Source organism: Eriocheir sinensis, chromosome 64 (genome assembly GCF_024679095.1).
Source record: "Eriocheir sinensis breed Jianghai 21 chromosome 64, ASM2467909v1, whole genome shotgun sequence".
Classification (NCBI taxonomy): Eukaryota; Metazoa; Arthropoda; class Malacostraca; order Decapoda; family Varunidae; genus Eriocheir; species Eriocheir sinensis.
This window is the reverse complement of record NC_066572.1, coordinates 3,049,754-3,075,877: the sequence shown is the minus strand read 5'-3', so window position 1 is coordinate 3,075,877 and position 26,124 is coordinate 3,049,754. Positions and strand designations below refer to the sequence as shown.

General features: G+C 46.7%; 1 protein-coding gene and 1 long non-coding RNA gene across 3 annotated transcripts; one reads left to right on the top strand and one right to left on the bottom strand.

Moving 5' to 3' along the window:
- The first annotated feature begins 565 nt into the window (after window positions 1-565).
- Window positions 566-25,842, top strand: LOC126987445 (protein PTCD3 homolog, mitochondrial-like). The gene is made up of 15 exons (XM_050844409.1): window positions 566-808; window positions 1,912-2,005; window positions 3,448-3,645; window positions 3,906-4,050; window positions 5,921-6,053; window positions 8,067-8,163; window positions 8,677-8,811; window positions 12,317-12,436; window positions 12,636-12,717; window positions 16,223-16,350; window positions 16,708-16,799; window positions 17,459-17,567; window positions 19,677-19,916; window positions 21,120-21,258; window positions 24,733-25,842. The coding sequence occupies exons 1-15, from the start codon at window positions 741-743 to the stop codon at window positions 24,924-24,926; spliced, it is 1,974 nt and encodes a 657-aa protein (XP_050700366.1). The 5' UTR covers window positions 566-740; the 3' UTR covers window positions 24,927-25,842.
- Window positions 10,208-11,900, bottom strand: LOC126987278 (uncharacterized). Of its 2 annotated transcripts, XR_007740583.1 has the most exons (4): window positions 11,705-11,900; window positions 11,465-11,647; window positions 11,347-11,407; window positions 10,208-11,114 (listed from the first exon to the last, which is right to left on the bottom strand). It is a non-coding gene; the product is annotated as an uncharacterized LOC126987278 (long non-coding RNA). The 2 variants fall into 2 exon arrangements; XR_007740584.1 differs by lacking the exon at window positions 11,347-11,407.
- Window positions 25,843-26,124: the final 282 nt, after the last annotated feature.

The following is a 26,124-nucleotide window of genomic DNA, read 5'->3' as shown; positions in this document are numbered from 1 at the left end:
AATAAGGATTAGGGAGTGGATGGGATAGCTAGTGCAGCGAGGATTAGGGAGTGGATGGGATAGTGCAGTGAGGATTAGGGAGTGGATAGGATAAGGAAGAAGAAATGAGAAAATAACGAAAAAATACAATAGTTATAGTCGCTAGGAGAAGACAGGAAGGATAACAGATAAAAGATAAAGATGCATGAAAGATAAAGATAAAATATGAAAGATGGAGATGAAAATATGGATGGAGAAGTTAACTACCGGAAATTGACCTTATTTGACCTCTCGCTCTGTTTTATTTTATTGAAACGGCGTCTAATGGGTCTATTTGTTCCTCTCTATTTATTTTTTACCCTTGAACTGCCTCCATTATCGTAAAAACAGAGAAAAAATGAAAAAAATAAAATAGTGATTCCTGAGGTCGACAAAAATATGTCAGTCCCTAGGCAAAGACGGATAAATGGAAAGACTAAACGATAAGAGATAAAGATAATAGATAAAGCTAGAGGATGAAGGCAAAGAATAAAGCTAAAAATAAAGATTAAATAAAAACAAAGTCCCTAAATCAAGACGGTCTAGGCGACGTAAACAAAGGCGGCGGGACGGTCACAAGCCACGCCGGGGGGACTATTTTTCCTCATTATTATTTACTTAGACATGTAAACAAGACCTTAAGCACCGAGGAAGATAGAATAAGCTCTCGAGATAGTGTGGAGAGGCTGAAATAAGGGTGATAGGGCGATAAATAAGGTGAAATGAGCGTGAATTTGTGGCGGCCGTCCCTGCCACCACTCCGCCGGCTGCTGGGAGGAGGCGCGGCGAGGTAGGTATTATTATTTTTATTATTATTTTATTGTTATTTTTCTCCTCTCCTCCTTCTCCTTCTTCTTCTTTTCCTTGTCTTCCTCCTCCTTCTCCTTCTCTTCCTTCTTCTCTTCCTCCTCCTTCTCCTTCCTTCCTTCCTTCCTCTTCTTCTCTTCCTTCATTTTCTGCTCCTCTTATTATTTCATCCTCCTCCTCCTCCTTCTTCTCCTTCTCCTTCTCCTCTTCTCCTTCTCTTCCTCCTCCTTCTTCTCCTTCTCTTCCTCCTCCTCCTCTTCCTTCTTCCTCTTCTTCATTTCCTCCTTTTTCTGCTCGGCGAGGTAGGTATTATTATTTTTATTATTATTTTATTGTTATTTTTCTCCTCTCCTCCTTCTCCTTCTTCTTCTTCTCTTCCTTGTCTTCCTCCTCCTTCTCCTTCTCTTCCTTCTTCTCTTCCTCCTCCTTCTCTTCCTCCTCCTTCTCCTTCTCTTCCTTCTCTTCCTTCCTCTTCTTCTCTTCCTCCTTTTTCTGCTCGGCGAGGTAGGTATTATTATTTTTATTATTATTTTATTGTTATTTTTCTCCTCTCCTCTTTCTCCTTCTTCTTCTTCTCTTCCTTGTTTTCCTCCTCCTTCTCCTTCTCTTCCTTCTTCTCTTCCTCCTTCTCCTTCTTCTCCTTCTCTTCCTCCTTCTCCTTCTTCTCCTTCTCTTCCTTCTTCCTCTTCTTCTCTTCCTTCTTTTTCTGCTCGGCTAGGTAAATATTCTTCTTATTATTATTTTATCCTCTCCTCCTCCTCCTCCTTCTTCTCCTCCTCCTCCTCCTCCTCCTCCTCCTCCTCCTATTTCTGCTTGGTGAGTTAAATATTATTTCTATTATATTTTTTTTTCTCCTCTTCCTTAAAAGAAATGGGGTCAAGTTAGGTCATGTTAGGTCAAGTCAGAGACATATTAAGTAACTATTCTTTATCAGTACTTGTTATACTCTTCATAATGCACTAATATCCCTATGACAGTCAAGAGATTAAGCAGTTTATATACTAATAACTTCAAACAGAACATGAAACAACAAAGTGATCTCACAATATATTCCTAAGTATCCCACCTTCCCCCCCTCCCCCCCAGAGTGTCCAGACAGGCGGGCATGGGCACAGCGGCAGCGGAGGACAAAATCGTCATCCCCGCCAGAATCCATCGCTCGCCCACGGACATACTGAAGGTGGGTCACTGCCTCCCCACTTTTATTTAGTGGTTTATTTTATTTTTATGGGTAAAGATTCGTTTTAGGTCCGTGCCAGTATCTCATAATCTACCTTATGAAACATCAGTATCTCTTCATATATCTTTTCTACAAACCTTCAACAGTCATGGAAACGCTTTCAAAATCCAATTCAAGGGCTTTTTTTTTACTCTTGGAAATAGGGGATAATGTTTATGAAAGCTTAGATTAGGATGGGGGAGCATATTTAAACTACTCCAACCGAACTTTACGACCTGGTTATAGGGGGGATACTCGACCCCACCTTCTAACATGTATATGCAACTTATTTCTGCGAGGAGGTATTTCTCGCAACGCCCGTCACCAGAGCAAACTTGTTATTGTTATGCAAATACCACGAGTTTTATCATGGAGCATAAATATAACCTAATGAATATAACCTTAGCTAACCTTATCTAACCTAACAAAACCCTCTGCAAGCCAGCACCGGAGGAGGAGACGCGCTTTCGTAAACATCATCCCCTAATTTCAAGAGTAAAAAAAAGTCCTTCAATTGGATTTTGAAAGCGTTTCCATGACTGTCGTAGGTTTGTAGAAAAGATATATGAAGAGATACTGATGTTTCATAAGGTAGGTAATGAGATACTGGCATGGTACTGAAACGAATCTTAAAATTTTTATAATGCTGTATGGCGTCATCTCCAATATAGGTCTGTATTATAAGGCAGTTTTGCTTCTTACATCAGTTATTTCTAAAGGTCAAAGAGGGGGTCAGCCGGGCTCTAATGAGTGTTTCTTCAGGAAGGGTCACACTACCATCAGAGTCATAAAACTACCCCTGGAAATGCCTACAACTCCTACGAAAGCCTTGTCAAATGTGTGTTTCTTTAGGTTCATGGTACAGAGGAAGGGTCACACTACCCCTGGAAATGCCCAAAACTCCTATGAAAGCCTTGTCAAATGTGTGTTTCTTTAGGTTCATGGTATAGAAGAAGGGTCACACTACCACTGGGGTCATAAAACTACCCCTGGAAATGCCTACAACTCCTACGAAAGCCTTGTCAAATGTGTTTCCTTAGGTTCATGGTATACAAGAAGGGTCACACTACCATCAGAGTCATAAAACTACCCCTGGAAATGCCCACAACTCCTATGAAAGCCTTGTCAAATATGTGTCCTTTAGGTTCATGGTACAGAGGAAGGGTCACACTACCCCAGGAAATGCCCACAACTCTTACGAAAGCCTTGTCAAATGTGTGTCCTTTAGGTTCATGGTACAGAAGAAGGGTCACACTACCACTGGGGTCATAAAACTACCCCTGGAAATGCCTACAACTCCTACGAAAGCCTTGTCAAATACATGTTCTTGGGCAACGAAATGTCTTTTAATACAACTCGTAGTAATAACAACAATAAGCTTACCTCCCTTCCCCTTCACCCAGGCCTTGGCAGGGACAGTGGGCAGGGACACTACAGGGCCACACTACAAGTACCACGATGACCCCTATCTGACCCCTTGCTCCAACCTGACCAAGCGCTCCTACGCCCTGTCCAAGGAGTCCGGGAGGAAGGCTGCGCGATGGATCAGGGACCAGCACCCACAGCTCTTCACCCATCGCCCTGAGGAGCCGTTTGTGGAGGTGGGGGACGAGGGGGAAGGGGGAAGGGAAGGGGTGCTCTCTCTCTCTCTCTCTGTTTGTTCGTAAGTCTTCACTCTCTCTCTCTCTCTCTCTCTCTCTCTCTCTCTCTCTCTCTCTCTCTGTTTGCTTGGAGGATTTCTTTGCAATATATGTGTGTGTGTGTGTGTATGTATATCTATGTGTTTGAAGAATAACACTAATACACGCCCCCTTATGTATATGTATATCCTAATCTCTCCCCCTGTCTCCCCCTCCCCCAGGGCTTCTACCCCAAGACCGAGTATAGCGAGGATAGCAAGGGTGGCGGAGGCGAGGTCAGCGGCAACACCCTCACACACCTGGTGGGGCGCGGGCAGGTGTCCGACGCCATCACTGTGTATCACCTGTGCGGGAAGAAGGGCGTAGGTGAGTGAGGGGGGTGGGGGGGTGGAGGGGGGAGGGGGGGGACCTAAGTAAACACACACCATGCCTTTGGAAGTAGAAAAAAGGGTTTGGTCTACTTTCATCTTCTTTTTTGATAAGGTGTATTTGTCTGGTAGTGTTGACCTCGATTTGACCTGAGGAAGAAGGGGAGTGGAGGGGAAGAAAGGAAGGGAAGGGAGAAAGAATGAAGGAGAAGGTGGAAGAAGGAAGGGAGGAAGAAGTGGAGGGAAAGAAAGGAAGGGAAAGGAGAAAGAAGGAAGGAAAAGATGGAAGAAGGAAGGGAGGAGGAAGTGGAGGGGAAGAAAGGAAGGGAAAGGAGAAAGAAGGAAGGAAAAGGTGAAGGAAGGAAGGGAGGAAGAAGTGGAGGGGAAGAAAGGAAGGGAAAGGAGAAAGAAGGAAGGGAGGAGGAAGTGGAAGGGAAGAAAGGAAGGGAAAGGAGAAAGAAGGAAGGAAAAGATGGAAGAAGGAAGGGAGGAAGAAGTGGAGGGGAAGAAAGGAAGGGAAAGGAGAAAGAATGAAGGAAAAGGTGGAAGAAGGAAGGGAGGAAGAAGTGGAGGGGAAGAAAGGAAGGGAAAGGAGAAAGAATGAAGGAGAAGGTGGAAGAAGGAAGGGAGGAAGAAGTGGAGGGGAAGAAAGGAAGGGAAAGGTGGAAGAAGGAAGGGAGGAAGAAGTGGAGGGGAAGAAAGGAAGGAAAAGGAAGAAGGAAGGAAGGGAGGAAGAAGTGGAGGGGAAGAAAGGAAGGGAAAGGAGAAAGAATGAAGGAGAAGATGGAAGAAGGAAGGGAGGAGGAAGTGGAGGGGAAGAAAGGAAGGGAAAGGAGAAAGAATGAAGGAGAAGATGGAAGAAGGAAGGGAGGAGGAAGTGGAGGGGAAGAAAGGAAGGGAAAGGAGAAAGAATGAAGGAAAAGGTGGAAGAAGGAAGGAAGGAGGAAGTGGAGGGGAAGAAAGGAAGGGAAAGGAGAAAGAAGGAAGGAAAAGGTGGAAGAAGGAAGGGAGGAGGAAGTGGAGGGGAAGAAAGGAAGGGAAAGGAGAAAGAATGAAGGAAAAGGTGGAAGAAGGAAGGGAGGAAGAAGTGGAGGGGAAGAAAGGAAGGGAAGGGAGAAAGAAGGAAGGAAAAGATGGAAGAAGGAAGGGAGGAGGAAGTGGAGGGGAAGAAAGGAAGGAAGAAGGAAGGGAAGGGAGAAAGAAGGAAGGGAAGGGAGAAATGATTTAAAGAAGGGAGGAAAAGAGGAAAGAATGAATGAAGGAAGAAGGAGAGAAAAAAAGGAAAGAAGGAAGGATGGAAGAAGGGAGGAAAGGAAGGGAGGAAGGAAAAAGAAGAGGAAAGAAGGGAGGAAAGGAAGGAAGGGAGGAATGTTTTAACCTATTGCCTCCTCCTCTTCTTCCTAACCTCCTCCTCCTCCTCCTCTTCCTCTTCTTCCATAACAACATATACATTAACCTAACAGTACCTACCTATCACCCATCTCAGACCTTCCTCTTTAGTCCTCCTCCTCCTCCTCCTCCTCCTCTTCCTCCTCTTCCACAACAACATATATTAACCTAACAGTACCTACCTATCACCCATCTCAGACCTTCCTCTTTAGTCTTCCTCCTCCTCCTCTGTCACACACACACACACACACACACACACACACACACACACACACACACACACATTTCCCTAATTCTACAGGGTGTCCCAAAGCCCTGCATCATATAGGGATTACAAAAGGATTAGTCTAAGTCATATATTCCCCTATGGTGCAGGATTTTTTGGGCCACTCTGTATGTATCCCCTATTATAAGTGTTTCTGTATGCTTATATCTTCTCTCACCTCCTCCTCCTCCTCCTCCTCCTCCTCCTCCTGCAGAGCTGTCCGAGGATGTCCTGCAGGCCCTTCTGGAGATGCTGTGTTTTTATAATTGTGAGGAGCCGCTGGACTCTACCTGGGTGGAGGAGAGATGGTTCAGGCAAGCCACGCCCACCGTCAGGAAGACATGGAAGTGAGTGGAGGGAGGTGGAAGGGAGTATGTGGAGGGGGTAGTGGTGTGGTCTGTTTTTCCCTTCCCTTCCTTCCTGTCTTTAATCCTCCCCTGGTGTGGAGTGGAGTGGAGGGAGGTGGAAGGGAGTATGTGGAGTGGGTCTTTCTTTCCTCTCCCTTCCTTCCTTTCCTCCCTTTCTCCCTTCCCTTCCTTCCTGTCTTTATTCCTCCCTGGTGTGAAGTGGAGTGGAGGGAGGTGGAAGGGAGTATGTGGAGGGTGAAGTGGAGTGGGTCTCTTTCCTCTCCCTTCCTTCCTTTCCTCCCTTTCTCCCTTCCCTTCCTTCCCGTCTTTAATCCTTCCCTGGTGTGGAGTGGAGTGGAGGGAGGTGGAAGGGAGTATGTGGAGGGGGCAGTGGAGTGACCTTTCTTTCCTCTCCCTTCCTTCCTTTCCTCCCTTTCTTCCTTCCCTTCCTTCCTGTCTTTATTCCTCCCTGGTGTGAAGTGGAGTGGAGGGAGGTGGAAGGGAGTATGTGGAGGGTGAAGTGGAGTGGGTCTTTCTTTCCTCTCCCTTCCTTCCTTTCCTCCCTTTCTCCCTTCCCTTCCTTCCTGTCTTTATTCCTCCCTGGTGTGGAGTGGAGTGGAGGGAGGTGGAAGGGAGTATGTGGAGGGTATAGTGGAGTGGGTCTTTCTTTCCTCTCCCTTCCTTCCTTTCCTCCCTTCCCTTCCTTCCTGTCTTTATTCCTCCCTGGTGTGGAGTGGAGTGGAGGGAGGTGGAAGTGAGTATGTGGAGGGTGCAGTGGAGTGGTCTTTCTTTCCTCTCCCTTCCTTCCTTTCCTCCCTTTCTCCCTTCCCTTCCTTCCTGTCTTTATTCCTCCCTGGTGTGGAGTGGAGTGGAGGGAGGTGGAAGGAGTATGTGGAGGTGAAGTGGAGTGGGTCTTTCTTTCCTCCTTCCTTCCTTTCTCCCTTTCTCCTTCCTTCCTTCCTTTCTTTATTCCTCCCTGGTGTGGAGTGGAGGGAGGAGGTGGAGCATGTGGAGGCAGTGGAGTGGGTCTTTCTTTCCTCTCCCTTCCTTCCTTTCCTCCCTTTCTCCCTTCCCTTCCTTCCTGTCTTTATTCCTCCCTGGTGTGGAGTGGAGTGGAGGGAGGTGGAAGGGAGTATGTGGAGGGTGAAGTGGAGTGGGTCTCTTTCCTCTCCCTTCCTTCCTTTCCTCCCTTTCTCCCTTCCCTTCCTTCCTGTCTTTAATCCTCCCTGGCGTGAAGTGGAGTGGAGGGAGGTGGAAGGGAGTATGTGGAGGGGGCAGTGGAGTGGTCTTTCTTCCCTCCCTTCCTTCCTTTTCTCCCTTTCTCCCTTCCCTTCCTTCCTGTCTTTATTCCTCCCTGGTGTGGAGTGGAGTGGAGGGAGGTGGAAGGGAGTATGTGGAGGGTGAAGTGGAGTGGGTCTTTCTTTTCTCCCTTCCTTCCTTTCCTCCCTTTCTTCCTTCCCTTCCTTCCTGTCTGTATTCCTCCCTGGTGTGAAGTGGAGTGGAGGGAGGTGGAAGGGAGTATATGGAGGGTGCAGTGGAGTGGTCTTTCTTCCCTCCCTTCCTTCCTTTTCTCCCTTTCTCCCTTCCTTTTTCCTCTTTCACAATCTCTCCCTCTTCTCCCTTCCTCTCGTTTTTTCTCTCCCTTCCTTCCTCCTTCCTTCTTTCCTCCCTTCCTCCTTCCTTCTTTCCTCCCTTCCTCCTCTTTCATAATCTCTCCCTTCCTCTTCTTTCCTCTCCCTTCCTCCTCCTCCTCCCCTCTTTCCTCCCTTCCTCCTTCTCTTTCACAATCTCTCCCTCTTCTCCCTTCTTTTCATCTTTTCTCTCCCTTCCTTCCTCCTTCCTCCTCCTCCCTTCCTCCTCCTTCCTTCTTTCCTCCCTTCCTCCTCTTTCATAATCTCTCCCTTCCTCTTCTTTCCTCTCCCTTCCTCCTTCTCTTTCATAATCTCCCTTTCTCCCTTCCTCCTCCCTTACCGTTACCCTTATTCTAACCTCCCCCCTTCCCCCCTGCCCCAGAGACCAAGGGTTGGCAGAGGAGGTGTTCGCAACCCTGCCCAACAAGGGGTCACCTGCCTACTGTGCGCTGATCAGGGGCATGGCTCAGTACTACCAGGTAAGGCTTGTGCAGGTATGGTAAGGGAAGGGAAGGGAAGGTAAGGTTAGGTTAGGTAAGGGAAGGGAAGGGAAGGTTAGGTTAGGTTCGGTTATGTAAGGTAAGGTTAGGTGAGGGAAGGGAAGGGAGGGTAAGGTAAGGTTAGGTTAGGTAAGGTTAGGTTAGGTAAGGTTAGGTTAGATAAGGAAAGGGAAGGGAAGGGAAAGGAAGGGAGGATATGGTAAGGTTAGGTTAGGTAAGGGAAGGGAAGGGGAGGGAAGGTTAGGTTAGGTTAGGTAAAGTGAGGTATGGCAAGGTAAGGGAAGGTTAGGTTAAGTGAGGGAAGGGAAGGTAAGGTTAGGTAAGGTAAGGTTAGGTAAGGTAAGGTTAGGTTAGGTCAGGGAAGGTAAGGTAAGGTTAGGTAAGGTAAAATAAATTAATAAATAAAAGAATAAAAAAAATAAAATGAAATGAAAAAAAAGATAAATAAAAATAAATAAAATAAATAAAATGTCCTTCTCCCCCCCCCCCCAGGTGGACCGAGCCTGGCAGCTGTACCAGGAGTGTTGTGAGAAGGGCATTGCCGTGGACACCGCCACCTACAACGCACTCATCAGGGTCGCGTCCCTGCTACGAGATGCCGCTGACCTGCGCTGGCAACTGGTCAAGGTGTGTGTGGAAGGGGGTGTGGAAGGGTGTGTGTGTGTGGAAGGGTGTGTTTGGAACAGTGTGTATGGAAGGGTGTGTGGAAGGGTGTGTATGGAAGGGTGAGTATGTGTGGAAGGGTGTGTATGTGTGGAAGGGTGTGTATGGAAGGGTGTGTTTGGAAGGGTATGTGTGGAAGGGGGTGTATGTGTATGGAAGGGTGTGTGTGTGTATGGAAGGGTGTGTTTGGAACAGTGTGTATGGAAGGGTGTGTGGAAGGGTGTGTGTGTGTGTGTGTGTGTGTGTGTGGAAGGGTGTGTATGATATTTTGACTGTGTATGTGTGTGTGTGTGTGTGTGTGTGTGTGTGTGTGTGTGTGTGTGTGTGTGTGTGTGTTAGAAGAGGCCCCACAGAACTCAACATCTACTCTTCCTCATCCCTGTACTGTCCAAATCCCTTATGCAAGAGTTAACCAGCATCTTCACTCTTTCATCCCTGTGCTGTCCAAATCCCTTATGCAAGAGTTAACCAGCATCTTCACTCTTTCATCCCTGTACTGTCCAAATCCCTTATGCAAGAGTTAACCAGCATCTTCACTCTTTCATCCCTGTACTGTCCAAATCCCTTATGCAAGAGTTAACCAGCATCTTCACTCTTTCATCCCTGTACTGTCCAAATCCCTTATGCAAGAGTTAACCAGCATCTTCACTCTTTCATCCCTGTGCTGTCCAAATCCCTTATGCAAGAGTTAACCAGCATCTTCACTCTTTCATCCCTGTGCTGTCCAAATTCCTTATGCAAGAGTTAACCATCATCTTCATTCTTTCATCCCTGTGCTGTCCAAATCCCTTATGCAAGAGTTCACCATCATCTTCATTCTTTCATCCCTGTGCTGTCCAAATCCCTTATGCAAGAGTTAACCATCATCTTCATTCTTTCATCCCTGTGCTGTCCAAATCCCTTATGCAAGAGTTAACCAGCATCTTCATTCTTTCATCCCTGTGCTGTCCAAATCCCTTATGCAAGAGTTAACCAGCATCTTCATTCTTTCATCCCTGTGCTGTCCAAATCCCTTATGCAAGAGTTAACCATCATCTTCACTCTTTCATCCCTGTGCTGTCCAAATCCCTTATGCAAGAGTTCACCATCATCTTCATTCTTTCATCCCTGTGCTGTCCAAATCCCTTATGCAAGAGTTCACCAGCATCTTCATTCTTTCATCCCTGTGCTGTCCAAATCCCTTATGCAAGAGTTCACCAGCATCTTCATTCTTTCATCCCTGTGCTGTCCAAATTCCTTATGCAAGAGTTAACCAGCATCTTCACTCTTTCATCCCTGTGCTGTCCAAATCCCTTATGCAAGAGTTAACCAGCATCTTCATTCTTTCATCCCTGTGCTGTCCAAATTCCTTATGCAAGAGTTAACCAGCATCTCCACTCTTTCATCCCTGTACTGTCCAAATCCCTTATGCAAGAGTTAACCAGCATCTTCATTCTTTCATCCCTGTGCTGTCCAAATCCCTTATGCAAGAGTTAACCAGCATCTTCACTCTTTCATCCCTATACTGTCCAAATCCCTTATGCAAGAGTTAACCAGCATCTTCACTCTTTCATCCCTATACTGTCCAAATCCCTTATGCAAGAGTTAACCAGCATCTTCACTCTTTCATCCCATTCCCTGGTAAACTCATAAACAACCTTCCTTCATCTGTGTTTCCCCCTGCCTATGACTTAAACTCTTTCAAGACCAGTGTATGAAAATGCCTCTCCATCCAAAATTGACCTCTCTTTTGGTCACTCATCCCATAAAAGAGTGTAGGATTCTAAGGAGTCTGGAAGAGGCTGGTAGGTCTATACAAGGCATCTCCTGTGAACCTAACCCCACCTAACCTCACTATCCATGAACTTATCCAATCTATTTTTCAATGTGACTGTTGTATTGGCACTCTCCACATGACTGCCAGGCCTGTTCCACTCACCCACCACTCTGTTAGTATTGGCACTCACTCACCACATGACTGCCAGGCCTGTTCCACTCATCCACCACTCTGTTAGTATTGGCACTCACTCACCACATGACTGCCAGGCCTGTTCCACTCACCCACCACTCTGTTAGTATTGGCACCAACCACATGACTGCCAGGCCTGTTCCACTCATCCACCACTCTGTTAGTATTGGCACTCACTCACCACATGACTGCCAGGCCTGTTCCACTCATCCACCACTCTGTTAGTATTGGCACTCACTCACCACATGACTGCCAGGCCTGTTCCACTCATCCACCACTCTGTTAGTATTGGCACTCACTCACCACATGACTGCCAGGCCTGTTCCACTCACCCACCACTCTGTTAGTATTGGCACTCACTCATCACATGACTGCCAGGCCTGTTCCACTCACCCACCACTCTGTTAGTATTGGCACCCATCACATGACTGCCAGACCTGTTCCACTCACCCACCACTCTGTTAGTATTGGCACCCACCACATGACTGCCAGGCCTGTTCCACTCACCCACCACTCTGTTAGTATTGGCACCCACCACATGACTGCCAGACCTGTTCCACTCACCCACCACTCTGTTAGTATTGGCACTCACCCACCACATGACTGCCAGGCCTGTTCTACTCATCCACCACTCTGTTAGTATTGGCACCCACCACATGACTGCCAGACCTGTTCCACTCACCCACCACTCTGTTAGTATTGGCACTCACCCACCACATGACTGCCAGGCCTGTTCTACTCATCCACCACTCTGTTAGTATTGGCACTCACTCACCACATGACTGCCAGGCCTGTTCCACTCACCCACCACTCTGTTAGTATTGGCACTCACCCACCACATGACTGCCAGGCCTGTTCTACTCATCCACCACTCCGTGAGTATTGGCACCCACCACATGACTGCCAGACCTGTTCCACTCACCCACCACTCTGTTAGTATTGGCACTCACCCACCACATGACTGCCAGGCCTGTTCTACTCATCCACCACTCTGTTAGTATTGGCACTCACTCACCACATGACTGCCAGGCCTGTTCCACTCACCCACCACTCTGTTAGTATTGGCACTCACCCACCACATGACTGCCAGGCCTGTTCTACTCATCCACCACTCTGTTAGTATTGGCACCCACCACATGACTGCCAGACCTGTTCCACTCATCCACCACTCTGTTAGTATTGGCACTCACCCACCACATGACTGCCAGGCCTGTTCTACTCATCCACCACTCTGTTAGTATTGGCACTCACTCACCACATGACTGCCAGGCCTGTTCCACTCACCCACCACTCTGTTAGTATTGGCACTCACTCACCACATGACTGCCAGGCCTGTTCCACTCATCCACCACTCTGTTAGTATTGGCACTCACCCACCACATGACTGCCAGGCCTGTTCCACTCACCCACCACTCTGTTAGTAAACCAATTGAAAGGGGAAAGAGATATATAGATAGACAGATAGAGAGTTGCATATAGAAAGTACCTCCATCTCTCCCTCCCTCTCTCCCCCACCTACAGGAGTTACTGAGTGCCATGGCGGACAGTGGCACCAGACCTGACCTTGGCACCCTCAACGCTACCCTAGAGGCATTGACGCAGGTGGTGGCTTGGCGGCAGGCACGAGACCTTAGCCTGCAGGTATGGGGTCACTCGTTAAGCCGAAAAACACATATGCTAGACTGTGTACATATGTTGGTCAGTCAGTCAGTCAGTCAGTCAGTCACTCCTTGCAGTATTTATTTAGTGAACGATTTATTTGACCTATCAGTTCATAAGTCAGTCAGTCAGTCAGTCAGCCAGTCAGTCAGTCAGTCAGTCACCTTCTCTCCCGGCACAGGTCATGTCAGAGTTCCAGCAGCAGGGGGTCCAACCATCCCTGGCGACCTTCTACTATTTGCTGACCATACATTGCAGGGAGCGTAAGTATGGCAGGAAGGAAGGGGAGGGTAGGGAAGGGGTGGGTAAGGGATTGAAGGGGAGGGAAGGGAAGGGGAAGGGAGGGATAAGGAATGGGAGGGAAGGGAAGGGAAGGGAGGGTTAAGGAATGGGTACGTTGGTATGGGAGGCAAGGGAAGGGAAGGGAGGGTTAAGGAATGGGAGGGAAGGGAAGGGAGGGGAATGGATAGGAAGGGAGGGATAAGGAATGGAAGGGAAGGAAAGGGAAGGGAGGGATAAGGAATGGGAGGGAAGGGAGGGATAAGGAATGGGAGGGGAAGGGACGGGAAGGGATAGGAAGGGAAGGATAAGGAATAGAAGGGAAGGGAAGGGAAGGGAAGAGAAAGGAAGGGAAGGGAGGGTTAAGGAATGGGTATGTTGATATGGGAGGGAAGGGAAACATGGAAACATGGAAATGCAGGCAACAGAAAGCCTATTGGCTCATTACGAGGTCGCCCGCTTGGGTGATTTAATCTGCTCGACCGCCACTTGGGGCTTGGTGAGCAGATGAAAGCACCTCGATATTGAGGAGCAGATGGAAGCCCCTCGTTATTCAGTTTACTCCCGACGCAGCGAAATGACGGTCGATTCTATATTTGAAGGAGTTGATGGTATTCGCATTTACTACTTCTGAGGGAAGATTGTTCCAGTGGCGGATGACTCGGTTAGAAAAGAAACTCCTTCCAATGTCTGTGTTACATCGACTCGACTGAATGGGTAAACCGTTATTTCTAGTTCTTGAGTTGGTTTGCAGTTCAAAGAATTTGGAGTAATCGACGTTATTGAACTTTTTTAGATACTTGAAGACTTGAATCATATCCCCTCGCAGGCGTCTTTTCTCCAATGTAAAGAGATTGAGTCGCTTGAGTCGCTCCTCGTCGGTTGAGCCCTTAAGGTTGGAATCATCTTTGTGGCGCGTCGTTGAATCCTTTCCAGTAAAGCAATGTCCTTTCTGTAATTGGGAGACCAGAACTGCACTGCATACTCGAGGTGCGGTCTTACCATGGAATTATACAAGGATAGCATCACGTCTGGTGTTTTACTCGAAGTTCCTCGCTATGAACCCGAGCATAATGTTGGCCTTGTTGTATGCTTTTTACAGTGATTCGTGTTTCAGGTCACTGCTGATAGTGACTCCAAGATCCTTTTCCTCCTGCATCGCTTGCAGAGGTCTCCCATTCATGATGTATGTGTGGTTACTGTTTTGGGACCCAATGTGTATGACTTTGCATTTGTCAACATTAAAAGACTTTTGCGATTTTTCCGACCATTCGATAATGTGATTGATTTCTTTCTGAATGATTTCGCAGTCGGTCTTTGTGAGGGCCTCTCCACCCACCTTGGTGTCATCTGCAAATTTCGATATTGTGGATTTCAGTCCTAATTCTAGGCCATTGATATATATGATAAAGAGGATGGGTCCCAGCACTGACCCTTGAGGCACTCCACTAGTGACTGGAAGCCAATCGGAAGGCTGTCCGTTGAGTAGTACTTGTTGTTTTCTGTCGGTGAGCCAATCTCTTATCCACGCGATCAGATTGGCTCCAATGCCCGCCAGTGCAGTTTCTAAGGAGTCGCCATGCGGTACCTTGTCGAAGGCTTTCTGAAAGTCCAGGTATATAACATCACTGGGATGTGGGCATCCCAGTTCTTATATATACCTTGGAAGAAGTCTAATAAATTGTTAGGCAGGAGCGCTTGTTTCTGAAGCCATGCTGGGTGTCGGAGATTACATTATTGTATTCTAGAAACTTAACAAGTTTATCTCTAATAATCTTTTCGAGTATTTTCCTGCCACTGATGTCTAACTTATGGGCCTTGAGTTTAATGCAACGATTTTGTCTCCTTGTTTGAAAATTGGTGTTACGTTCGCCATCTTCCAGTCTTCCGGGACCTTGTTTAGTTGAACTGACCGGTTGAATATGGTAGTGAGTGGTTGAAGTATTTGTTGTTTAAGCTCTTTTAATAACAAGGGACAAACTGTCGGTCCTGTTGACTTGTTCGTGTCGAGTTTGTCCAAGTACTTTTTACTTCTTGGTCGCATATTGAGTCAATTTCAGCGGCGTGATCTCACTCGGCGGTCAGGGCTCTCGGAATGGTTTCGATGTCCTCGACTGTGAATACGATGCGGTTACTGTTGAGGATTCTGGCCATCTGTTTACTGTCCTGGGTTACAGATCCAGTCTCGTCTGTCAGGGGACCAATATTGATTTTACTTTCTTTTCGATCTTATACGTGAAGAATTTCTTGGAGTTAGTTTTGATTTCGCTTATTTGCTTTTCATAGTTGCGCTTTACTCGAATAAGGCTGCGACAAGCTCTGAGGCTGTTGTGGTACTGTGTGCTGGCTTCGGCCGTAGCATTCTCTTTCATCAAATTATAATTCCTTTTTTTTAGGTTTACTGCCCTTTTTAATGGGTAAGAAAAAGGGATGGGAAGGGATTAGCAGCCGTAGTAATCTCCCCAATACCCAATCCCATCCCATCCCTTTTCCTTGGCTGTGACCCGCAGTTTTAAGCGTCCCCGGGGGGTTGAGGTTGAGTAACACTACCTGGATGGAGAGCGGATGGGGTCAGAAAAGTGTTGACTCCGCGGGGTGAGAAGCAGGACATTTTTAGGCTCCCCCTCGTATATTTCATTTCACTCCTGCGTTCTTATGTTCTTATATGATGTTCTGTTTGTTATTATGGAAGGAAATGTATTGAAAAGTATTAGAATATTTTTATGAGTGATATTGGATCGTAGAGTTTGCTGAAGTTAATATATTTATCTGAGAATGGCAAGAAATGGCAGATTGATGACTAAATATGGCACTTTTATGGGACTACTTAACATATGCCATAAAGACTAACTACTTCGTGACCTCCGAGACTTAAGACAAAAATCCCACAAATGGCACGACCTGGCAACCCCGGCGTGGCTGCCCAGGTGTGTGTGACCAGTGATGGATACCAACCCGTCTCGTAAATTAACTTACCTGCTACGCTGTTTTGTTTTATGATGCATGTATATATTTTTTACAGCAAAGGAGTTCAATGGCGTAAATAAAAGGAAACAGATATAGAGAAAAACCCGCTACTCACTGCTCGTAAATATGACATAAGAATGCATTGGTGTTTGAAAAATGCATCAATTATCCCGTTTTCTGTAATTACTGGTTTGAAGGTTTTGGCAACATTACTATGACCTCCGGGTTGGTCTTGTCTGATCCACCGGGGACGGGGAGGGGACGGGGCAGCTTACACATACCCCAGACCCACGTATGAATTGGGACAGGAAGGGACGGGGCAGCTTACACATACCCCAGACCCACGTATGAATGGGGACAGGAAGGGACGGGGCAGCTTACACATACCCCAGACCCACGTATGAATTGGGACGGGAATGGGACAGGGAAGACTAGCACTGTGGCCGTAGGAATGGGTATGTTGGGTATGTCCTTCTCCTCCCTTCCTCTCATCCCCCCCACTCACCCTCTCCCCCCCACCAGGCGGCCCCCTCAGCCACATCTTACTGGACATCTTGGACCACATTGAGGGCCGCAGCTTCACCATCCAGCACCCCATGGACACACACTTCTTCGTCACTGCGATGAACGCTGCCCGCACCCACCTGGAGGTATGGGGTGATGGGGGGGAGGGGGGGAGAGAGACGGGGGGGAAGGGGAAGAGAGAGAGAGGGAGAGAGAGAAAATGGGTTAGGAAGAGAGAGAGAGAGGGAGGGAGAATGGGTTAGAGAGAGAGAGAGGTATGAGGGAGCAAGGGTATGGATAGTAATGGGATAGGGATAGGAAGAGAGAAGGAGGAAGGGAGGAGGAGGAGGAGGAGGAGGAGTGAACAGCCCTTAAAATCCTCCTCTAGACTCTCTGTACCCTGCCTGTCCGTGCATCCATTCTTCCTTTACCCCAAAAATACCCCACTGGACTTTCCGTACCCTGCCTGTTCGTGCTTCCATGTTTCCTTTTCCCCCCTACAGAGCTTGGAGGCTGCAAGGCGCGTAAATGCCCTTCTGCGACATGGGGATAACCACCTTCTAATTGGGGACTCGTACAAGGAATCTGTCTATTAGTAAGTACCCTGTGTGTGTGTGTGTGTGTGTGTGTGTGTGTGTGGGAGGGTGAAGGGAGAAGGGAGAGGAAAGGGAGGGAGAAATCTTTTAATATGGTCAAAGGGGATGGTTGAGACAGGGAGAGATTGTGATATGGAGTGAGAGATAAATAGATAGACATGGATAGATGGATAGATAGTGGATGAAAGGTATTAAAACAGGTGGATAGATTAAGTATGTGGATCAGTGTGGATAGATAGATAGATAGATAGATATAGACAGGCATTTGGCGAGATAGATATTTGAATGATTTTTTCGAGGATATATGTAACTAATTTTTCCTCCTCCTCCTCCTCCTCCTCCTCCTCCCTGTCTTCTCTCATCTCCTCCCCCTCCTCCCTCTTCTTCCTTCCTCCCCTTCCTTACCTTACCTCCTCCTCCTCCTCCTCCTCCTCCTTCACCTCCCCCTTCTTCCTTCCTTCCCTTCCTCCTTTTTCTCTCCTCCTTCCTCTTCTTCCTCTCTTCCTTCCTTACCTCCTCTTCCTTCCTTCTTCCTCCTTCCATCCTTCTCTCCCTTCTTTCCCCTCCCTTCCCTCCCATCCCATCGCATCCCTTCCTCCACTTTCTACCCCCTCCTTCTCCTCCCATCCCCCCCTTCCCTCTCACCCCCTCCACACAGCCGGCACTATTTCGTCCTGTCCTGCAATGCCCTTCCCTTTGACAAGTTCATGGAGGTCTACAGTGAGCTGGTGCCCCACGTCTACACACCTGAGCCGGGGGTCATGCAGGTGAGGAGGCTAATTAGGGGCTGGGGGCTGTTTCTTATAGTTAATTCACTTTCATATGTATGTGTGAGGACAACCCAGTACTGTAATTTGTTTGTTTGTTTTTGTTTACCTTAGTTTATAGCCACATACAGGTGAGAAGGCTAATTAGGGGTTGATAGGTATATGTTTCTTATGGTTAATTTTGGTATTTTCCTGTTTTCCTCATTTATTTTCCTCTTTTGTCTTCTCTTCCTATACATTCTTTTCTTCATTCACTGTTTTTTTGGTCTCATTTTCTTCCTATACAATATTTTTTACACTTTTTCTCCATTTTTCTTCTTTTCTTTCCTCTTTTGTCTTCTCTTCTATACATTCTTTTCTTCATTCACTTATTTTTTATTCTCATTTTCTTCCTATACAATTTTTTATACTTTTTCTTCATTTTTCTTCTTTTCTTTCCTCTTTTTTCTTCTTCTTTTCTCTTTTGTCTTCTCTTCTATACATTCTTTTCTTCATTCACTTTTTTTTTGGTCTCATTTTCTTCCTATACAATTTTTTTTATACTTTTTCTTCATTTTTCTTCTTTTCTTTCCTCTTTTTTCTTCTTCTTTTCTCTTTGTCTTCTCTTCTATACATTCTTTTCTTCATTCACTAATTTTTTTGGTCTCATTTTCTTCCTATACAATTTTTTTAACACTTTTTCTTCCTTTTTTCTTCTTTTCTTTCCTCTTTTTTCTTCTTCTTTTCTCTTTGTCTTCTCTTTTGTCTTCTCTTCTATACATTCTTTTCTTCATTCACTGTTTTTTTGGTCTCATTTTCTTCCTATACAATATTTTTTACACTTTTCTTCCTTTTTCTTCTTTTCTTTCCTCTTGTCTTCTCTTCTATACATTCTTTTCTTCATTCACTTATTTTTTTGGTCTCATTTTCTTCCTATACAATATTTTTTATACTTTTTCTTAATTTTTCTTCTTTTCTTTCCTCTTTTTTTTCTTCTTCTTTTCTCTTTTGTCTTCTCTTCTTTACATTCTTTTCTTCATTCACTTTTTTTGGTCTCATTTTCTTCCTATACAATTTTTTTTTATACTTTTTCTTCCCTTTTCTTCTTTTCTTTCCTCTTTTGTCTTCTATATATTCTTTTCTTCATTCACTTGTTTTTTTGGTCTCATTTTCTCCCTAAACAATTTTTTTTATACTTTTTCTTCCTTTTTTCTTCTTTTCTTTCCTCTTTTTCTTCTTCTTTTCTCTTTTGTCTTCTCTTCTGTACATTATTTTCTTCATTCACTATTTTTTTTGGTCTCATTTTCTTCCTATACAATATTTTATACTTTTTCTTCCTTTTTCTTCTTTTCTTTCCTCTTTTTTCTTCTTCTTTTCTCTTTTGTCTTCTCTTCCTATACATTATTTTCTTCATTCACTAATTTTTTTGGTCTCATTTTCTTCCTATACAATATTTTTTATACTTTTCTTCCTTTTTCTTCTTTTCTTTCCTCTTTTTTCTTCTTCTTTTCTCTTTTGTCTTCTCTTCTATACATTCTTTTCTTCATTCACTTATTTTTTGGTCTCATTTTCTTCCTATACAATTTTTCTTACTTTTTCTTCTCTTTTCTTCTTTTCTTCCCTCTTTTTTCTTCTTCTTTTCTCTTTTGTCTTCTCTTCTATACATTCTTTTCTTCATTCACTATTTTTTTTGGTCTCATTTTCTTCCTATACAATTTTTTTTACTTTTTCTTCCTTTTTCTTCTTTTCTTTCCTTTTTTCTTCTTCTTTTCCCTTTTGTCTTCTCTTCTATACATTCTTTTCTTCATTCACTAATTTTTTTGGTCTCATTTTCTTCCTATACAATATTTTTTATACTTTTTTCTTCTTTTCTTTCCTCTTTTTCTCTCACTTCTCTTTTGTCTTCTCTCAAATTCTCTCTCTTCTCTTTTCTTCCTATTCATCTTTCTCTTTTTCTTCCTTTTCATCTCTCTCTCTCTCTCTCTCTCTCTCTCTCTCTCTCTCTCTCTCTCTCTCTCTCTCTCTCTCTCTCTCCACACCTGATCCTTCCAATACTTTCTTTTAACATACCCAAAATCTACACAGGTCAGGTCATATCAGGTCACTCACCCCCACATCCCCCCCCCACAGGAAGTCCTCCAAGCCGTACGGGTCAGCGGCTGCCTCCACCACCTCCCCCAGCTCTGGTCTGACCTGATCCTGTTTGACCTGGCTCTGAGGGAGAAGCTGATGGCCCTCACCCTCTCGGCCCTGACCCAGCACCAGCCTGACCCAGCAGAGGGGGAGGATGGCCTGACGTCGCGGCTGGTCACAGTGGCCAAGGACATGTGGACTAGGGTGCAGGAACAGGCGCCGGAGAGGAGGAACAGGGTGAGGAAGAGGAGGGAGGAGGAGGGGGAAGGAAGGAAGGGAGAAGGGGAGGGAGGAAGAGGAAGGGAGAGGGGAAGAGAGGAAGGATAAGGAAGGGAAAGGAAGAGAGGAAGGGTAAGGAAAGGAAGGGGAAGGGTAAGGAAAGGAAGGGAGAAGGGGAGGGAGGAAGAGGAAGGGAGAGGGGAAGAGAGGAAGGGGAAGGGTGAGGAAGAGGAGGGAAGGGAGGGTAAGGAAAGGAAGGGAAGGGAGAAGGAAGGAGAAAGGAAGTGATAGGAAGGGAGAAGAAGGGGAGGAAGGGAGAGGAAAGAGAGAAGGGAGGGTAAGGAAAGAAAGGAAGGGACAGAATAAGGGAGAAGAAGGGGAGGAAGTGTGAGGGAAAGGGAGAGAAAGGGTAAGGAAGGGAGGGGAAGATTAAGGAAGGGTGTGAGAAAGGAAGGGAAGGGAGGGAGAAAGGGAGGGAAGAGGAGATGGGAATGACCAAGGAAGGGAGAGAAATGGAGAGACAGGAAAGAGTTAGGGAGAGAGAGAAGAGGGAGAAGGGAGGAAATGACCAAGGAAGGGAGAGACAGGAAAGACTTAGGGAGAGAGAGAAGAGGGAGAAGGGAGGAAATGACCAAGGAAGGGAGAGACAGGAAAGACTTAGGGAGAGAGAGAAGAGGGAGAAGGGAGGAAATGACCAAGGAACGGAGAGACAGGAAAGACTTAGGGGGAGAGAGAAGAGGGAGAAGGGAGGAAATGACCAAAGAAGGGAGACAGGAAAGACTTAGGGAGAGAGAGAAGAGGCAGAAGGGAGGAAATGACCAAAGAAGGGAGAGACAGGAAAGACTTAGGGAGAGGGAAGAGGGAGAAGAGAGGAAATGACCAAGGAAGGGAGAGACAGGAAAGACTTAGGGAGAGAGAGAAGAGGGAGAAGGGAGGAAATGACCAAGGAGGGGAGAGACAGGAAAGACTTAGGGAGAGAGAGAAGAGGGAGAAGGGAGGAAATGACCAAGGAAGGGAGAGACAGGAAAGACTTAGGGAGAGACAAGGAAGGGAGGAAATGGCCAAGGAAGGGAGAGACATGGAGAGAAGAAAGAATAAGGGAGAGAGACAGGAAAGACTTAGGGAGAGAGAGACCAAGGAGGTGAGGGGACCAAGGAAGAGATGCGCAGCTGACCCTGTTTGCTCCCAGCTCCCTCTCCATCTCCTCCCAGGCTGATAGAGACGGGACAGATGCTGGGGGAGCTGCTGGAGGTGCTGGTGCGCTGCGGGGACTACACCACCGCCAAGGAGGTGCTAGGGGGCAGCCCCCGCCTGGGACAATCCTCGGCTTCCTCCAGCCCCCCCCCCTCTGCTCGACTCAGTACTCAGCATGAAGGGGGGAGAAGCAGAACTGCTGTGGTGAGGATAGGGGCTGTATAGGGTGTCTGGGGGCTGTTCTGGGGGGTGTCTGTTTTGGGGTGTCTGGGGTAGGGTTGGTTTCCTTAGTTTTTAAGGGAAGTTGGAAAGTTTGGTTTAGTGGGCGCAACATCTGTGGTCATATGCCGGAGAGAGACAGAAGGGGAAGGAATTATAGGAGAAGGAACAGCCAACATCTGTGGTCATATGCCGGAGAGAGACAGAAGGGGAAGGAATTATAGGAGAAGGGAACAGACCCCAGGAGACGGGACACAACCCAACATCTGTGGTCATATGCCGGAGAGAGACAGAAGGGGAAGGAATTATAGGAGAAGGGAACAGACCCCAGGAGATGGGACACAACCCAACATCTGTGGTCATATGCCGGAGAGGGACAGAAGGGGAAGGAATTATAGGAGAAGGGAACAGACCCCAGGAGACGGGACACAACCCAACATCTGTGGTCATATGCTGGAGAGGGACAGAAGGGGAAGGAATTATAGGAGAAGGGAACAGACCCCAGGAGACGGGACACAACCCAACATTTGTGGTCATATGCCGAGAGAGACAGAAGGAAGGAATTATAGGAGAAGGAACAGACCCCAGGAGGCGGACACAACCCAACATCTGTGGTCATATGCGGAGAGAGACAGAAGGGAAGGAATTATAGGAGAAGGAACAGACCCCAGGAGGCAGGACACAACCCAACATCTGTGGTCATATGCGGAGAGACAGAAGGGAAGGAATTATAGGAGAAGGAACAGACCCCAGGAGACGGACACAACCCAACATCTGTGGTCATATGTGGGAGAGAGACAGAAGGGAAGGAATTATAGGAGAAGGAACAGACCCCAGGAGACGGGACACAACCCAACATCTGTGGTCATATGCGGGAGAGAGACAGAAGGGAAGGAATTATAGGAGAAGGGAACAGACCCCAGGAGACGGGACACAACCCAACATCTGTGGTCATATGCCGGAGAGAGACAGAAGGGGAAGGAATTATAGGAGAAGGGAACAGACCCCAGGAGACAGGACACAACCCAACGTCTGTGGTCATATGTCGGAGAGAGACAGAAGGGGAAGGAATTATAGGAGAAGGGAACAGACCCCAGGAGACAGGACACAACCCAACATCTGTGGTCATATGCCGGAGAGAGACAGAAGGGGAAGGAATTATAGGAGAAGGGAACAGACCCCAGGAGACGGGACACAACCCAACATCTGTGGTCATATGCCGGAGAGAGACAGAAGGGGAAGGAATTATAGGAGAAGGGAACAGACCCCAGGAGACAGGACACAACCCAACATCTGTGGTCATATGCCGGAGAGAGACAGAAGGGGAAGGAATTATAGGAGAAGGGAACAGATCCCAGGAGACGGGACACAACCCCCGATTAATACCTGGTACCCATTCACTGCTGGGTGGACAGGGGCGCAGGGTATCAGAAAAGCCGCCCAAATTTTTCCACTCCGCCCGGGAATCGAACCCTGGCTCTCTCGGTTGTGAGCCGAGTGTGCTAACCACTGCACCACGAAGCCCCCTAGTTTTTAAGGGGCTGAGGGTACTTAAAACATATCTTTTGAAAAAACAAGATGAAAGAAAAGCTGGAGAAGTATTCATTGGGAGACAGGACTGACCAAGCTTGAGGTCAGGCCCTGTATGTTACAAAGAGGTATACACAGTGCCATACAGGGCCATCCAAAAAACTGTCTAGGAGGTACGTTTTGAAGTGAAGTTGTTTCTTTTCTCAAGTTATTGTTTGGTGCCAAAAGTCTCGTCTGGGGAAAAATATATTTTACCCATTGCTTGTAGGTGTTAAGGTTTGCGTCTATGTGACCTCGTGAACACCCCCACACTGTCTAAAGGCAGAGTGAGGTTATTCATCTCCTGAATATTTCACTCATGGCTGTGTTTTCTTCTAGCTGCTCCAGTGTAATTTAACTTCATGTTAGACGGGTATTGTTTGTGATGGTGTGGTTATATTGATTTGTGGCCTTAAAATAAATGCTTTATACACACGATGCTGTGCTTGGCAACACCCAAACTAAAAAGATGCTAAACACAGGGTAAAGTATCTCCATTGCAGACCAATACCAGTACAGTCTATGGGGCACTTTTTTCTGTCTCCAAAGCTCTTGTACCATAAGTTGTAGCTCAGTGACTTGCGTGATAGGCGAGCCTCCCATAACTCACTCTGTGACTGGTCAAGGAGCGGCTCTCCCGTCTCGCTGGTTGTGTCCCGTCTCCTGGGGTCTGTTCCCTTCTCCTATAATTCCTTCCCCTTCTGTCTCTCTCCGGCATATGACCACAGATGTTGGGTTGTGTCCCGTCTCCTGGGGTCTGTTCCCTTCTCCTATAATTCCTTCCCCTTCTGTCTCTCTCCGGCATATGACCACAGATGTTGGGTTGTGTCCCGTCTCCTGAGGTCTGTTCCTTCTCCTATAATTCCTTCCCTTCTGTCTCTCTCCGCATATGACCACAGATGTTGGGTTGTGTCCGTCTCCTGGGGTCTGTTCCTTCCTATAATTCCTTCCTTCTGTCTCTCTCCGCATATGACCACAGATGTTGGGTTGTGTCCCGTCTCCTGGGGTCTGTTCCTTCTCCTATAATTCCTTCCCCTTCTGTCTCTCTCCGCACATGACCACAGATGTTGGGTTGTGTCCCTTATCCTGGGGTCTGTTGCCTTCTCCTATAATTCATTCCCCTTCTGTCTCTCTCCGGCATATAACCAAAGATGTTGGGTTGTGTCCCGCCTCCTGGGTCTGTTCCTTCTCCTATAATTCCTTCCCTTCTGTCTCTCTCCGCATATGACCACAGATGTTGGGTTGTGTCCCGCCTCCTGGGTCTGTTCCTCTCCTATAATTCCTTCCCCTTCTGTCTCTCTCTGGCATATGACCACAGATGTTGGGTTGTGTCCCGTCTCCTGGGGTCTGTTCCCTTCTCCTATAATTCCTTCCCCTTCTGTCTCTCTCCGGCATATGACCAAAGATGTTGGGTTGTGTCCCGTCTCCTGGGGTCTGTTCCCTTCTATAATTCCTTCCCCTTCTGTCTCTCTCCGGCATATGACCACAGATGTTGGGTTGTGTCCCGTCTCCTGGGGTCTGTTCCCTTCTCCTATAATTCCTTCCCCTTCTGTCTCTCTCTGGCATATGACCACAGATGTTGGGTTGTGTCCCGTCTCCTGGGGTCTGTTCCCTTCTCCTATAATTCCTTCCCCTTCTGTCTCTCTCCGGCACATGACCACAGATGTTGGGTTGTGTCCCGTCTCCTGGGGTCTGCTCCTCCTATAATTCCTTCCCCTTCTGTCTCTCTCTGGCATATGACCACAGATGTTGGGTTGTGTCCCGTCTCCTGGGGTCTGTTCCCTTCTATAATTCCTTCCCCTTCTGTCTCTCTCCGGCACATGACCACAGATGTTGCGCCAACTAAACAAAACTTTCTTCCCCCCCTTCCCCCAGAGCGTGGTGCTGTACGGGCAGGACGCAGGTCACCAGGAGACAGGACAGATGGCCATACAGGTCCGTGCCAGCCTGCAGCTCACCCCCCAGCAGCGTGCACAGATCACCTCCCTCCTGGGCCACGACATACCCCTGCCGCCCCCTGCCGACCCCCCCAGGGACATAAACTAAGGGGGGGAGAGGGGGTGGAGAGGTCATGGGTGATAGGAAGTAAGTTTTTGTGTCACGTTTCATTTTTGTTTTATTTTTGTTTTATTTTGTGAAGTTGTGTTTTACGAGGTTTTTGTGTCGGAGTTACCAAGTTGAGGTCTTTCTGCTTTTATTTTCATTGTTTTTCGTTGTTTATGAGTGCCAGAAAGTGCTATACATAATTACACAGTGCCCATGAGTAAAACAGGAATAAAAGGAAAATGAGAAAGGAAATGGAAGTAAAGTATAAGAAGAGAAAGGATAGCAAATTAGACTCCCCTTAACCCCTTCACTACAGCCGGGCCAAAACAGCGCCCCGCCCCATATCCGGGATCGCGTCAAATTTCAAATGTCACTATTGAATATAACAAGTTTTCAGCCATAAACTCAACATAACCATCATGTATTATATATGAAAACATGCAGAATTAAATGGTGCACATAGAGAAACATGTATTAACTGATAATTTTGAGATGTTAGCATAAATATAGAGATAAAATAACTCGTTTATTGGGTAGAGCAAGCCAGGACGCAATATGTGTCCTCGGATATGGTACGGGGCACGCAGGGACGCAGAATACGCATCCTCGTGTTGAAGGGGTTAATAGATTTGAAAGGGTCGTGATAAGCTAAAGGAAAAATGAGAAAACAATGGGAAAGAATGGAAAACAAAGGACAAATAGAAGACAAAGGGAACGTAGAGAAGGAGAGCTTATCTAACTCCCCTTAAACAGCTTTGAAAGGCAAGTCAATGGGTTCTGATTCCTTAAGTGAGAAGACGAACGCCAGGCAGGGAAGGGCAAAATGCTAGACACAATGTATTCTTAGTCTGCATAGTAGGTCGCTGAACATTAGGCAGAACCATGTCTTGTATAAAGAATAAATCAGGTGTTTGTCGGTGGTGTTTAAATTTCAAGGCGCTGGAAATGAGGGAGTGATGTGTGTGTGTGTGTGTGTGTGTGTGTGTGTGCAGGGTTTGAGGTAAGGTCATGTTGTTGTTTCTCCTGGTCTGTTCTTGTCCAACTTTGCTCTAAATTCCTTTCTTCTCGGCTTTCTCCTTTTCTTCTTTTCCTGTCTTTCTTTGCTACACTCTCTCTCTCTCTCTCTCTGCCCAGACTATTCCAAATGTCAAATTATGTTGGAAAAGCCAGGATTTCCACATCTGTTTTCCTTGAGTTA